A 12,021-nucleotide genomic window follows, 5' to 3' on the forward strand; every position below is an offset into this window, starting at 1 on the left:
GAGGGTGTGAGCTCTGTCCCTCCCACAGAACACACCTGGGGGACACTGGAGGTGTCAGACGTCCCCCTTGTTGTGACACCCTTGCAGGGTGTGGGCTCTTTCAGGGCTGTCTCTCCCACAGGACACACCTGGGGGCTGTCAGCTGTCCTCCATGTGCCACCCCTGCAGGCTCTCGGGGCTCTGTCCCCCCGTGGAACACACCTGGGAGACACTGGGGGTGTCAGCTGTCCCCTTCTTGCCATGTGCCACCCCTGAAGGGTGCAGGCTCTGGCCCTCCCATAAAACTCACCTGGGGGACACTGGGGGCCGTCCGGTGTCTCTCCCCTGCCATGTGACACCCCTGCAAGGTGTGGGCTCTGTCCCTGCCATGGGACGCACTTGGGGACACTGGAGGCTGCCAGCTGTCCCTTTCCCCTGCCATGTGCCACCCCCACGCCCCAAATCACGACAGACCCCACTCTTTGGGGGGGTGTCACGGCCGTTTATTGCCCATCCGCGGCGGGCAGCGGCTCGTAGGCGTCCATGTGTCCCCTGACGCTCCGCGCCAGCTCCTCGGCCGTGCGGGAGCGCCCGTAGCAGTCCCGGAAAACGCCGTCGGGATCCACGAGGAACGTGAGCACCGAGTGATCCACCACGTAATCCCCGTCGGCGTCGCGGGGCCCGGCGCTCACGTAGACGCGGAAGGCGCTGGCGGCGGCCCGCACCTGCTCGGGGGTGCCGGTGAGCCCCAGCAGGCGCGGGTGGAAGTCCCGCAGGTACCGCTCCAGCGCCGCCGCGTCGTCGCGCTCGGGGTCCACGGTGACAAAGAGCGGCTGCAGCGGCGGCAGCGCCGGGTCGCGCTCCAGCAGCTCCACGGCGCGGCTCAGCTTCTCCAGCTCCTCGGGACACACGTCCGGGCAGTGCGTGAAGCCGAAGTAGAGCAGCACCCAGCGGCCCAGGAAATCCGCCTTGCTCCGCGCCGCGCCCGCCGTGTCCCGCAGCTGGAAGTCGCCCTGGCCCAGCGCCAGGCGGCGGAGCTGCTGCAGGCGGCGGGAGCGCTGCTGCCGCTCCTTCTCGTGCCGCACGTACAGCCAGCCCGCCGCCGCCGCGCCCGCCACCGCGCCCGCCACGCACAGCCGCTGCCACAGCGGGAGCCGCGGGGCGCCGGGGGGCACGGCCAGGCGGCGCCGGGGCTGGCACCGCGCTGGGCACGGCCCGGCGGGGCACAGCCGCGGGCACAGCCGCGGGATGGGGCGCAGGGACCGCAGCATCGCTGGGGCTGTGGGGAGGACGAAGGCGGTCAGGGGGTGGGAGCTGCCCCGCTGTCCCCGCCCCGTGGTGGGTTTGGAGCCCAACCCTATCCCCCGAAATGCCCTCTGACTCCTCATTTCGCCTCTCCTGATGCTCCTGGACCCCAACGCTGTTCCCCAAATGTCGCCTAACCAATACACTGCTGCTCTTGGAGCCCCCAGTCTGTTCCCCAAATGCCCCCTGACTCCTCATCCCACCTCTCCTGATAACCTTGGACCCCAACTCTGCCCTCAAAATACCCCCTGCCCCCCGTGCCCTGCTGCTCTTTCCCCCCAACCCAAATGCCCGCTGACCCCATCCCTGTCCCTGCTACTCCCGGACCCCGCTCTGCCCCTCGGACGCCCCCCGGCCCCTCATTCCCCCCACCCGCCGTGTGCAGTTCCCGCTGACCTTTGGGGCCTCCGCCCGCTCCCCTCGCGCCCCGTCCGCCGCCGGCGCTGCCGGAACCGGATATACCGGGAGGGGGCGGAGCCACTGTGGGAGAGGGCGGGGCCACGGCTGAATGGGGCGTGGCCTGTAGCCTGCGCGGCCAATGTGGGCGGGGCGTGGTCAAAATAAGAGGGGCGCGGTCAGCGTGAGGGGCGTGACCGGCCCTCGTGCACTCCCCCCTTTCACCACAAGGTGGCGCCACCGCCCCGCGCCGCAGCCCTCAGACTCGCGTTAGGGGAGTGAATCGCGACATGGCCCCGGCATCGCGATCATCGCGGTTTATTGCGAGTCCCGGCACGGCCCGGGCAGGGCTCCCGACGGCACGATGGTCTCGGCCACCAGCGGCGGCGGGTCCCGGGGGGGCTCCGGGCCGAGGCACAGCGCGTCCTGCAGCTCGCGTCGGCCCTCCGCGTCCAGGGTGCCCTCATGGTGCACCCGCAGCCAGGGCTCGCCTGAGGGAGGGCACGGAGGGGTTATCGGAGGGCACACGGAGGCTATGGGGGTTTCGGGGAGCCCCCCTCACCTGCCCGCAGGTGCTGCCCGGTGCCCACCAGCAGCTCGGCGCCCACGCGGGGGTTCACGGGGTCCCCGGCCCGCGAGCGGCCCGCGCCCAGGCCATGCAGGACCCGCGCCAGGGGCAGTGCCCGCACCTGCTGCACCCAGCCTGGGGGAAAAGGGGGTCAGGAACGTGGGGGGACAGGGACATGGGAGGAGGACAGGGACACGGGGGGACAGGGACATGGGGGGGACAGGGACATTGGGGAGGGTCAGGGACATGGAAGGGGAAAAGGGACACGGGAGGAGGACAGGGACATGGAGGGGTGACAGGAACATGGGGAAGTCAGGGAGATGATGGGGGGACAAGGACATGGGGGGTAAACCCCAGCCTGAGGGCCACGGGAGGAGCAAGGGGACAGGGAGGTCCGGAGGGGCAGGGGGATCAGGGACATGGAGGGGCAGGGACATCTCGGGGATCCCCGGTATGGGTGCGTCAGGGACATGGGGGACACGGGGGAGATGGATGGGGACAATGGGAATAGGGGGACCCTCAGCCCCCCGGAGGGGCACGGGGTGAGGGGAGGGTGCAGGATTTGGGCTGGGGTCCCCTCTGACCTTCCTGCGGCGCGGGCAGCTCCTCGCACACCTTGGCCTCGCCCAGGAGCCGGCGGCGCTGCGCGGGGCTCCCGGCACAGAGGCCCCGGGCGGTGTCGGGGGGCACCCCCTGCGCCCCCAGCATGGCCTCGAACGTGCCCAGGGCCGAGCCATCGTCCAGAGCCCGGGCCAGGCGCTCACGGCCCTGCTCGGCCCCCGCGGCCATCCCGCACTGCCACAGCAGCACCCCGCCTGCAGCACCCCAAAAGGGACAGGGCTGGGACCCCCACAGGGACCCCCACTCCTGGGGAGCCCCAAACCCTGCCCCATTCCCCCTCTGCGCCCCCAGCCGCGCTCGGGACAGGGAGGAGGGGCGGGGGCAAGGGAGAGGGACAGGGACCCCATGAGGGGGCAGAGAGTGTGAGGGGGACCTCAGGATGGGGACAGGACACAGGACCCGTGTCTGCAGATCCTGGCCCCCCCGTGTCCCCCCGTGTCCCCGCACTGACCCAGGGCCGTGACCAGGTGTCCCAGGTTGGGGGGGCGCCCCCTCCCGTGTCCCCCCCCGTGTCCCGCACTGACCCAGGGCCGTGACCAGGTGTCGCAGGTCGGGGGGGCCGCCCATTCCCTTGTCCCCCCGTGTCCCCCCGTGTCCCGCACTGACCCAGGGCCGTGACCAGGTGTCGCAGGTCGGGGGGGCCGCCCCCCCCCAGGCACTGCAGCGCCTCCAGCACCTCCAGCGCGTTGCCCACGGCGCGGCCCAGCGGCTGCTCCATGCGGCTCAGCAGCGCCGCCGTGCGGATGCCCAGGTGGGCGCCCACCTCCACCTGCGGGGGACACCCAGGGGGGACGGCGGGAAAGGACAGGGATGGGCAGGGACAGGGACAGCAAGAGGGGACAGCGGGCAGGGACAGGGACAGCAGGAAAGGACAGGGATGGGCAGGGACAGGGACAGCAAGAGGGGACAGCGGGCAGGGACAGGGACAGCAGGAAAGGACAGGGATGGGCAGGGACAGGGACGGCAAGAGGGGACAGGGACAGGGACAGCAGGCAAGGACAGGGACAGCGGGCAGGGATAGAGATGGACAGGGATAAGGATGGACAGGGATAGGGAACAAGCAGGGATAGGGACAGGAGCAGGGACAGGAGCAGCGACAGGCAGAGTCAGTGGGAAGGAGAACAGACAGGGACAAGGGACAGCGGGCAGGGACAGAGACAGGGCAGGGATAGGGGACAAGCAAGGACAGGCACAGGGACAGGCAAGGTCAGTGGGAAGGAGAACAGACAGGGACAAGGGACAGCAGGCAGGGAGTGTGGGCAGGGATGGGACACGTGGGGACACGGACAACCAGGGACAGGGGCAGCGGGCAGGGTCAGGAACAGGAGCAAGGACAGGAACGGCGGGCAGGGACAGGAGCAGGGACAACGGGAGGGGACAGCGGGCAGGGACAGGAGCAGGGACAGCGGGCAGGCACAGAGGACAGTGGCACTGGGAGCGGACGGCGGGCAGGGCAGCCGGGCGGGGGTCCCGGGCTCCCCGAGGTCTCACCAGGCTCCGCGCCAGCTCCCGCGCGCTCTCCTGGGTGCGGTACAGCGCCGCCTCCCCGAACTTGACATCGAGCACCAGCGCCGAGAGCCGCTCCGCCGCCTTCTTGCTGAGGATGGAGGCTGGGCCGGGCGGGCCGGGGGGGTCACCGCCCGCCTGCGCCCCTCCCGCGGGTCCCCCCGCGTCCCCGTGGCCGTACCGGTGATGAGGGGCAGGCTGTCCACCGTGGCCGTCACGTCGCGCAGCCCGTAGAGCACCCGGTCCGCGGGCACCAGCTCCGCGCTCTGCCCCACGATGCAGCAGCCCACCCGCGCCAGGATGCGCTGCATCTGCCGGAGCCGTGTCCCGGTGGGACCCCACGGACACCCCACGGACACCCCATGGACACCCCACGGACAGGCCACGGACAGGCCACGGACACCCCATGGACACCCACACAACCCACGGGCACCCCACTGACATCCCACGGACACGCCACGGACACCCCATGGGCACCCCAAGGGCACCCCTCATGTTCTCCTGCGCCCTTTTGGGACCCCACAACCCGTTGGCACCTGTAGCCCATCACTACCCCATGGCATCCACCCCCATGGACACCCCACAGTCACCCCCCAGCCCATGGACACCCCCCGGGTGGGACCCCACCATCACCCCCACCCCTCTGGAGCCCCCCGAGCCCGGTTCCTGCAGGGCGTGAGGGTGCCCGTGGTGTCCCCGTCCCGCACCCATCACCCCCCGTCCGTCACCTCCTCGGGGCTCTGGGACACCCGGAATCCGGGAATGGCCTCCAGCTTGTCCAGGGTGCCCCCGGTGTGGCCCAGCCCGCGCCCGCTGATCATGGGCACCTGCGGAAGGGCACGGGTGGGCACGGGTGGGGCTCGGCGACCCCCCCGTGCCCGCCCCATGCCCAGGTCCCCCTCACCTTGCAGCCGCAGGCGGCCAGCGCGGGGGCCAGGGCCAGGCTGACCTTGTCCCCGACGCCGCCGGTCGAGTGCTTGTCCACCAGCAGCCCGTGCCAGGCGGGCGGCCAGGCCAGCGTCCGGCCAGAGCCGGCCATGGCCCGGGTCAGGGCCAGCGTCTCACCCGCGTCCATGCCCCGCAGCCGGATGGCCATCAGCATGGCCCCTGCGGTGACAGCGACCGGCTGCGTGTCACCTCCCCGGTCCCCTCCCTGTCCCCAGCCCGACCCGTGCCCGCAGCCAGATGCCATCTGCGTGGCACCCGGGGGCACCGCGGTGCCCTCCCCGGGACCCGCACCCATCCACATTCCTGGCCGTGACCGTCTGCCCCATCCTGGGGTCCCCCTCTCTCACCCCCATCGTCCCCTGCTCGTGACCCCCTGCCATGTCCTGGCGTCCCCTCTCCCCCCATGGGGTCCCCCAGCCGTGTCCCCTGCCCAGGACCCCCCGGCACATCCCGGGCTTTGTTTCCCTTGCTGTCCCTCCCTCTGCTGGGACCGCCCGCTGCCCCGGTGTCCCCTGTGCCCGTGTCACTCTCCTGTGCCCGTGTCACTCCCCTGTGTCCATGTCACTCTCCTGTGCCCGTGTCACTCTCCTGTGCCCGTGTCACTCCCCTGTGTCCATGTCACTCCCCTGTGCCCGTGTCACTCCCCTGTGCCCGTGTCCCTCCCCCGTGCCCGTGTCGCTCCCCCGGCCATGTCCCCCCGGCTCTGCCCGCGCTCCCCACCCCGTCCCCGTCCCATCGGCGCATCCCGCCGTGTCCCCGTCCCGCTCCCTCCGCTGCCCTCCCGCCCCCGGTGTGTCCCCGGTCCCTCCCGCCCCCACCGATCTGTCCCTGCTGCGCCGTGCCCTCGGTGACGCCGCGCACGAAGCTCCGGATCTCGGCGTCCTCCAGGCGCTCCCCGTCCCGCTTCTTGCGGATCAGGGTGGGGAGAGGGCTCGGGGCGTCCATCCCTGTCCCGGACAGCCGGCACCCCGCTTTGGGACGGGGGGCACCGCGATGTGGCAGCGCTCACAGCCCCAAGTGGCACCGGTGGCACCGGAGCCCGCAGGGCCGCGTCCCGGTTGCTCAGCGCCGCCAGCCCGAGCCCGCGGGGCCGCTCCTGCCCCGGCGCTGCCGGGACCTGCCCGGTGCTGCCCGGCTGGCCCCGTGCCCGGCCCGGCCCCGTGACCGCTTCCCGCTGCCCGCGGGCGGCCAGGCGGCTCCGGCCGTGGACTCTGAGCCCGGGACAACGAGCGGGGCACGGGAGAGGCCGCGGCGGGGGACGGCACGGGGGCGGCAAGGGGGTGGCATGGGGGGTGGCACGGGGGTGGCACGGGGGTGGCACGGGGGGGGTGACACAGGGGTGACTCGGGGGTTGCCCCCGGGTCCCTCATTCGCCCCGGACGCTCGCAGGTGATGCCCTGCCAGGGATCCCCCCATCCCACAGATCCCACAGAGTGGGGGGACCCCTCAAGGCGCGGCGCTGGTGCACGTCCCCTCCCCGTTCGGTGTCCCCAGAGCCCCCCACGCCCCGAGGTGCTGGGTGGGATGGGACTGGAGCTGGGAGGGGGCCGGTGGCACATCCCTCACCCCGGCACCTCCCACCCCACCACGGGTTCCCTTTCCGTGGTTTAGCCAGGGTCTCCCTCGGGATGGGCCGAGTGCGGCTTTAGGGAGCCCCGGCCCCCGTGCGACGCAGCGGGACAGAAGGAGAGCGAGCGAGCGAGCGAGTGCTGCTGCGGTTCGTGTTTGTCACACGCTGGCGGCGTCACCCACGTCCCCGCTCTCCTACGGCTGCAAGTCCATCACGGGGACCACACACTCCGCGTGGCGCACGCCGAAGGTCTGTCCTTGCTTGCGGTCCTGCGGGAGGACGGAGGCGGTGTGAGGGTGGGGGGCCGTGGCTCCCTGTCCCTGTGTCCCTGTGTCCCTGTGTCCCCGTCCCCGCTCACCGGTTTGGGGTAGTAGTCGCTGGGGCTGGGCGTGTTGGGGGTCAGGCGGGAGGGGGTCCGCCCCACTATGGTGCAGCGGGGGGCCCGCTCCATGTACAGGTTGGTGTCCACGATGCAGTAAGTGTTGGGTCCTGGGGTCTGCGGGGACAGGGGGCGTCACCCCCTGGACACCCCACACCCTCGGTGCCCGGAGCCCCTGCACCCCACACTCGGCCCCCCGCAGTCGTGGCAGCCCAGACTCCTCGGTACCCCAACGCCGTGGACCCCTGGCACCCCACGCTCCTGGTACCCTAGCCCCCCGGGACCCTGATACCCCAGATCCCGGTCCCCCAGCCCTCCCAGTCCCTTTGCACCTGATCCCCCAGCCCCCAGCCCCCCAGCCCCTCCAGTCCCCCCAGCCCCACGTTTTTATCATCGTCGAAGATGCTGCGGCCTCGCCCTGCCATGGTGTACTGGGGGGTCGATGTCTTGTCCACCAGGCGGGGGCCCACCACGGGTGGCAGCTGGTAGGTGGCAGGGCCTGGGGAGGGGACACGGCTCAGGGGGACACGGGGCTTCACCCCCGCATGGTTTGGGGGGGAAGGCTCGGCCCCGGGGCGCTGGGAGGGTCAGAGCAACCGGGGAATGTTGGGGAGCCTGGTCTGGTCCGGGGGGATGGGGGATCACAGCCCGAGGAGGAGGAGAGGGGGGACCCCAGCCCGAGGAGGAGGAGAGGGGGGATCCCAGCCCGAGGAGGAGATGGTGGACCCCAGCCCGAGGAGGAGGAGATGGGGGATCACAGCCCGAGGAGGAGATGGGGGGCCCAGCCCGAGGAGGAGATGGGGGGCCCAGCCCAGAGGAGATTAGGGGGTCCCAGTCCAGTCCAACACAGGGGAATGATGGGGATCCCAGCCCAGGTGTTGGAGGTCCCAGCCCAGCCCCAGGGGTGTGACGGGTCCCACACAGGAGGAATGATGGGGATCCCAGCCCCACACGGGAATGATGGGGATCCCAGCCCCAGGGGTGTGACAGGTCCCACACAGGGGAATGATGGGGATCCCAGCCCAGCCCCACACAGGGGAATGATGGGGATCCCAGCCCAGCCCCACACATGGGAATGATGGGGATCCCAGCCCAGGTGTTGGAGGTCCCAGCCAAGCCCCAGGGGGATGTTGGGGCCCCACACAGGGGAATGATGGGGATCCCAGCCCCACACAGGAGGAATGATGGGGATCCCAGCCCAGCCTCACACAGGAGGAATGATGGGGATCCCAGCCCAGCCTCACACAGGGGGAATGATGGGGATCCCAGCCCAGCCCCACACAAGGGAATGATGGGGATCCCAGCCCAGGTGGGTGTTGGAGGTCCCAGCGCCAGGGGTGTGTCGGGGTCCCAGCCCCGGGGGTCCCCTCCCGCCCCCTCTCTGTCTCACCTGGCGTCTGCTGGGGTTTGTCCGGGCGGGTGCGGGACCGCACGGAGCAGGCGGGGGCCGAGGGCAGGGTCACCCTGGTTGCCTGCTCCGGGGAATAATAGGCTGCAAGGGGCGAGCGGGGTCAGCGCCGTGAGCTGCGGGCACCGCGCGGGGCTCCCGCCGCCGGGGCTGCGGCCACTCACTCACTACTCACTCACACACTCACTCCTCACTCACACACTCCTCACTCACTCACTGCTCACTCATTCGCTATTCACTCACTCCTCACTCACTCACACACTCCTCACTCACTCACTACTCACTCATTCGCTATTCACTCACTCACTCCTCACTCCTCACTCACTCACTGCTCACTCATTCGCTATTCACTCGCTCACTCACTCACTCACTCACTCACTACTCACTCATTCGCTATTCACTCACTACTCACTCACTCCTCACTCACTCACTACTCACTCATTCGCTATTCACTCGCTCACTCACTCACTCACTCACTCACTCACTCACTACTCACTCATTCGCTATTCACTCACTCACTCACACACTCCTCACTCACTCACTACTCACTCATTCGCTATTCACTCGCTCACTCACTCACTCACTCACTCACTCACTCACTCACTACTCACTCATTCGCTATTCACTCACTCACTCCTCACTCTCACACTCCTCACTCACTCACTCACTCACTCACTCACTCACTCACTCACTCACTCACTCACTCCCTCCCTCCCTCCTCACTCACTCCCTCACTCCCTCACGCTCACACTCCTCGCTCACCTGGCCCGGGGGTGTCGCTGGCCCGCCGCTCCCGGGGCCGGCCGCCCATGGTGAAGGCGGGGCCGCGCTCGGGGCCGCGGGCGGTGCAGCCGGCGGGCACCAGGTACTGCGGCCCGGGCGAGCGCTGCTCCTCGGGGCCCTCCAGCCTCATCCCGAAGCTGTAGGCGGGGGCGCGGCGGCCGGAGGGGTCGCGCCGGTCTTTGCCTGGGGGCGGGCAGGGGCTCGGTGGGACTCGGCGCCCCCGGCCCCCGTCCCCCGCGGGCCCCGCGGCCCCGCACTCACCGATGCCGCCGGGGACGCCGTTCTTGGGCCCGGGGCTGCCGTACACGGCCGAGGCGGGTCCCCGGGGCCGGTGCGGCCTCCAGGGGCCCCCCCAGCCGTGGTTCCGCATGGGGGGTTCCGCCGGGGGCGCCTCGGGCTCGGGGGGAGACGCGGGTGCCCCCAGCGCGGCGGCCCGGGGCGAGCGCAGCGGCGCCGGCATGCGGGGACGGCCGTGTTGGTGGCGGCGGCGCCCTGGTGACGAGTGACTCCGCGGGGCCGCGGGCGGCGGCGGCGGCCCGGGGGTGGCCGTGGTGTCACAACGCCCCGGGGTTCCAGCGCCTCGTCCGCTCCGCGCCCGGCGCCCCGCGGCGACAACGGCGACAGCAGCGGGGAGGAACGCGGGGAGCCCCGTGGGTACACCCCGATGGGTACACACCAAAAACACACCCCGCGGATTGACCCCCAGAACCCCCATTCATACACCCCAAAGGGTGCACCCCGCTGATAGACCCCCCAAATGGACCCCATGGGTACATCCCGATGGGTACACCCCAAAAATACACCCCGTGGATAGAGCTTTGCACCCCCATGGGTACATCCCTATGGGTGCATCCCAAAAATACACCCCATGGGTACATCCCAATGGGTGCACTGCCAAAATACACTGCATGGATAAACCCCGGCACCCCCATGGATACATCCCAATGGGTACACCCCAAAAATACACCCCGTGGATAAAGCTTGGCACCCCCATGGGTACATCCTGATGGGTGCACCCCAAAAATACACCCCACGGGTACATCCCAATGGGTACACTCCGAAAATACACCTCATAGATACATCCCGATGAGTGCACCCCAAAAATACACCCCATGTGTACATCCCGATGGGTACACCCCAAAATACACCCCATGGATAAAGCTTTGCACCCCCATGGGTACATTCCCATGGGTACACCCCAAAAATACACCCCATGGATACATCCCGATGGGTACACCCCGAAAATACACCCCATGGGTACATCCCGATGGGTACACCCCAAAAATCCACCCCCATGGGTACATCCTAACAGATACACCCCAAAAATACCATGGATTGACCCCCGGCACCTCCATGTGTGCATCCCAGTGGGTTCACCCCATGGATACACCCCCAAAATACACTGCATGGGTGCATCCCATGGATACATCCCAATGGACAGACCCCAAAAATACACCCCATGGATAAACCTCAGCATCCCCGTGGATTCATCCCAATGGGTACACCCCAAAAATACACCCCACGGCTGCACCCCTTGGGCCCAGTATCTGACCCCCCAGAACCCCATATGTGACCCCCCTGGACCCCGTGGAGGGGACAGGAGGGACATGGAGACACAGGAACACAAGGACAGGGGGACAGGAGGGGACAGGAGGGGACAGGGGAACATGGAGACTTGGATGTGAATGACACATGGGGGACACGGGGATATATTGGGGGGCACGGGAAGAGCACGGGGACACAGGGAGACGGTGGGGGGACATGGGGACAGGGGGGACACAGGGGATGTGGGGACATGGGAATATGGGGGACACGGGAGGACAGGGGGACATGAAGACATCGGGGGACATGGGAACACAGAAACTGGCTGAGACCCCCAGGGGCTGCCTTGGGGACACCCCTGGCTGTGCCCCCCATGGGGAACTGAGGGTCCCTGTCCCCTGTTGGTGTCACCCGCGGGGTGCAGACACAGCAAAGGGACACGGGGACATCGCGGTGCTTCCGTCACTTTATTGGGGGGTCTCCATGTAGGGGGGGCTGGGTGTGTGGGGTGGGGGTGATCCAGGGGTCGGGGGGTGCAGGGGGTGGGAATTGGGGGGTGGGACAGGGGTTTGGGGGAGGAGGTTAAGGGGGCAGGGTTTGGGACTGGGGTGCAGGGTTTGGGATGGGGACAGAGGTCCAGAGTTTGGGGGCTGGGGTTCAGGGGTGGTCAAGGGGCTGGGACTTGGGGGGCAGGACACAGGGTTTGGGAGAAAGAGTGTGGGGCAGGGGTGTGGGGTGTCAGGGTCTGGAGATGGGATTTGGGGACAGGAATTGGGGTCTGGGATGGGGTTTAGGGGCAGGGATTGGGGTCTGGGATGGGGTTTAGGGGCAGGGATTGGGGTTTGGGATGGGATTTGGGGACAGGGATTGGGGTTTGGGATGGGATTTGGGGACAGGGATTGGGGTCTGGGATGGGGTTTGGGGCAGGGATTGGGGTCTGGGATGGGGTTTGGGGGCAGGAATTGGGGTCTGGGATGGGGTTTAGGGGCAGGGATTGGGGTCTGGGACAGGGTTTG

The 12,021-nt window shown here is 69.0% G+C and overlaps 3 protein-coding genes across 3 annotated transcripts; all 3 read right to left on the reverse strand.

The window, feature by feature from the left end:
• Positions 1–460: 460 nt before the first annotated feature.
• On the reverse strand, positions 461–1,438 carry LOC134416957 (protein SCO2 homolog, mitochondrial). Its single transcript, XM_063153595.1, has one exon. The coding sequence runs from the start codon at positions 1,365–1,367 to the stop codon at positions 483–485; it is 885 nt and encodes a 294-aa protein (XP_063009665.1). The 5' UTR covers positions 1,368–1,438; the 3' UTR covers positions 461–482.
• A 248-nt stretch (positions 1,439–1,686) lies between these two features.
• TYMP (thymidine phosphorylase) lies at positions 1,687–6,379 on the reverse strand. The gene is given in 10 exon segments (XM_063153600.1): positions 1,687–2,024; positions 2,026–2,171; positions 2,243–2,383; positions 2,833–3,063; positions 3,476–3,638; positions 4,361–4,479; positions 4,557–4,686; positions 5,104–5,202; positions 5,280–5,482; positions 6,142–6,379. Coding segments are annotated over 10 exon segments (1,395 nt in total). The 5' UTR covers positions 6,269–6,379; the 3' UTR covers positions 1,687–1,988.
• Positions 6,380–6,942: 563 nt separating this feature from the next.
• Positions 6,943–9,833, reverse strand: CIMAP1B (ciliary microtubule associated protein 1B). Its single transcript, XM_063153597.1, has 6 exons — positions 9,725–9,833; positions 9,443–9,646; positions 8,663–8,764; positions 7,656–7,771; positions 7,252–7,389; positions 6,943–7,162 (listed from the first exon to the last, which is right to left on the reverse strand). The coding sequence occupies exons 1-6, from the start codon at positions 9,831–9,833 to the stop codon at positions 7,088–7,090; spliced, it is 744 nt and encodes a 247-aa protein (XP_063009667.1). The 3' UTR covers positions 6,943–7,087.
• Positions 9,834–12,021: the final 2,188 nt, after the last annotated feature.

The sequence above is a fragment of the Melospiza melodia genome, chromosome 4 (assembly GCF_035770615.1).
Source record: "Melospiza melodia melodia isolate bMelMel2 chromosome 4, bMelMel2.pri, whole genome shotgun sequence".
NCBI lineage: Eukaryota > Metazoa > Chordata > Aves > Passeriformes > Passerellidae > Melospiza > Melospiza melodia.